A 2951-nucleotide genomic window follows, 5' to 3' on the forward strand; every position below is an offset into this window, starting at 1 on the left:
AAACCTTTACTGCTGCAAACTTGATTGCCATGTTTTTCATGCTGCTAACATTATGCAACTGGATCTGAAATTTTGGTGTGGAGGAACTTTTTACAAAAGCCCCCGCAACAGTATGGAAAGGCAAAATCAAAGACCCACTTTATTTAAAAGATGAAAGAAGAGATGCTACTGGGAACCAGAAAGGTGAGCACCACAGCAGTATCATATGCTGCACTATTAAATGGCTAAAGATGTCATTTGGAACTGTGAACCTTCAAAAGTATTCATGTGGTATATCTATTTTCCCACCTAGAAAATATTCTTTCACACATTCATTCTCGTATTGATTTTCATGTGTCTTGAAGTTTGAACTCTGGTTGAAGCTCTTTCATATATTCATATATTCTCTCCTGTATGAATTTTCATATGTGTTTTAAGGTTTGAACTTTGGCTGAAGTGTTTCCCACAACTGGTGCATTTGAAAGGTTTCTCTCCTGTGTGCATCCTGTTATGCACTTTCAATGCAGAGCTAGAATCAAAGCTTTTCCCACAAACTGAGCACTTGTGTGGTTTCTCTGCCGTGTGGGTTGTCCTATGCTTCAGAAGTTCAGGCTCTTTACCATAGCTTCTCCCACAGTCTGTGCATTTAAATGGCCTCTCGTTTCTGTGGGTTCTTCTGTGTACTGTAACTGCAGAAATGCATTCGAAGCCTAGGCCACACTCCCTGCACTTAAATGGTTTCTCTCCTGTGTGAGTTCTTTGGTGCCGAATGAGCTCAGACTCCTTATCGTAGCTCTTGTCACACTCTGGGCACCCATATGCTTTCTTCCTTGCATGGTTTTTAATGTGTGTTTGATAGCTGGTTTCCCAACGGAAGCGTTTGCCACACTCTGAGCATTGGAATGGTTTCTCTCCTGTGTGGGTTCTTTCATGTAGATAAAGCATAGAGCTCTGGGCAAAGCTTTTCCCACACTGAGGACATTTGAATGGCTTTTCTCCTGAGTGAGTTTCTTTGTGCCTAATAAGGTGTGAAGACTTGCCATAGGTTTTGCCACATTCCGAGCAAGCGTACGGTCGATCTCCTGCATGGTTTTTCATATGCATTTTGATACTGCTCTCCCAACGGAAACTTTTCCCACATTCTGAACATTTGTAGGGTTTTCCTCCCATGTGGATCCTTCCATGGACAAAAAGCTGGGAGCTTTGACGAAAGCTTTTCCCACATTCTGGGCACTGATAGGGCTTCTCTCCTGTGTGTGTCCTCTCATGGATGAGAAGATCATATCGGCGACTAAAACTGTTGCCACAATGGGAACATTTGTGGGGCTTCTCTCCAGTATGGATTCTCTTGTGAGTGATAAGATGTGAACCTTGACTGAAGCATTTTCCACACTCAGGGCATTTATATGGTTTTTCCCCTGTGTGGCTTCTTTTATGGGTGGTAAGGAGAGATTTATCGGCAAAGCTTTTGTCACAGTCGGAGCACTTGTAGAGTTTCTCTCCTGTGTGGGTCAGGCGATGCCTCATCAGGTGGCCTCGCTTGATAAAAGACTTTCCACAGTCACCACAAGTGAACGGTCTCTCCCCTGTATGAATTCTTTCATGATCAGAAAGGATGGTGCTGGTGCTGAAGGTTTTCCCACACCTTAAGCATTTATACGGCTTCTGCCCTGTGTGGCTTTGCTCATGCCTCACAAGGAGCGCTTTATAACCGAAACCTTTTCCACAATCTGAACACCGATATGGCTTCTCTCCTGTATGTATGGTCAGGTGGTTAGTAAGAACTGAAAGCCGCTCAAAGGCTTTCCCACACACAGTGCACACATGTGTTTTCTTTCTTTTTCGAGGTGGCCTTCTCTTTGGAAGTACAAACTTTCCCCCACAGTCCGAACCTTCTGTTTCTCTTGCACAGGAGGCTGCTCCAACAAAACTGTGGTCATAACCAGCCGAGTCTGCTAGCACAGGATGCAACTCCACCGGACTTTCTTGTCCCTGCTGATTTTGAAATGTTTCTCCTGTGACTGTTTCCTGCAAATTAATTTCTTTTGCTCCACCATCCTGAGACATCCCACTGAGTTCTGTTTGCTCTGGTCGTCCATCTAGCTGAAGGTGCGCTTGCTTGTTTTTGGTCACTTGCCAGGCACCTGTTGGAAGAAAGAAAATTGGGATTTTGGTTAATCTTAAAAGAAACATTATTTAATGTTATAACTTAAATTAGGAAGTCAAAAATATATTCCACTGATAGAATATGAGAGAGAGAGAGAGAGAGAGAGGTGCACAGCATCCATAAATGCATCGGAGGAAGTAGATGTAAGTCTACAAAAACTCATGCTGCCAACTTCTTTCTTTAGTTAGTCTCAAAGGTACTATAAAATCTCTCTACATACAACATCCATAAATATTACGGTGAACCCCTGGTATTCGCTGGGGTTTGGTTCTAGGAGCCACCTGTGGATACAAAAAGCTATGGATGCTCAAGTACCCTTAAATATAACATATAGTAAAATGGTGACCCTTTCATAAAATGGCAAAATCAAGGTTTCCTTTCTGTAATTTATACTCTTTTGAATATTTTCAATCTGTGGATGCTTGAATCCATGGATAAAGAATCCATAAATATGGAGGTCTGACTCCAAAGAGGAAAGAATAAAAAAGGAAAAACACAGAGGTAAATTAATGCTACAAATAAAAATAAAAAATAATCTTCTTCAGATATTAAAATGTTGAGTAATAAAGTCACTCCTCCTTTTTCGCTGGGGATCTCTTCTAGATCCCCTCATGAAAATGGAGTTTTGCTTATATTCAAGCCCCATTGGCTTGATTATAGGCATGGGCACGTGGAGATACACGGGTGCATGCTTCATTCCTCCTTTGTTCGTCCCTCGCATATAAGCAAGGGACGTGCAAAGATCGTGAGAATGGAGGGAGGACTGTAGCTGCACACTATCCTGAAACTTGCCCCAGATACTAAT

General features: G+C 42.3%; 1 protein-coding gene across 1 annotated transcript; it reads right to left on the reverse strand.

Moving 5' to 3' along the window:
- Nucleotides 1-375: 375 nt before the first annotated feature.
- On the reverse strand, nt 376-2123 carry LOC121917963 (gastrula zinc finger protein XlCGF57.1-like; the record flags this gene model as incomplete). The annotated part of the gene is made up of 1 exon (XM_042444079.1): nt 376-2123. A coding segment is annotated over one exon (1748 nt), but the record flags the coding sequence as incomplete, so codon positions are not given.
- Between the last annotated feature and the right edge of the window lie 828 nt (nt 2124-2951).

This window comes from Sceloporus undulatus, unplaced genomic scaffold, assembly GCF_019175285.1.
Source record: "Sceloporus undulatus isolate JIND9_A2432 ecotype Alabama unplaced genomic scaffold, SceUnd_v1.1 scaffold_2219, whole genome shotgun sequence".
NCBI lineage: Eukaryota > Metazoa > Chordata > Lepidosauria > Squamata > Phrynosomatidae > Sceloporus > Sceloporus undulatus.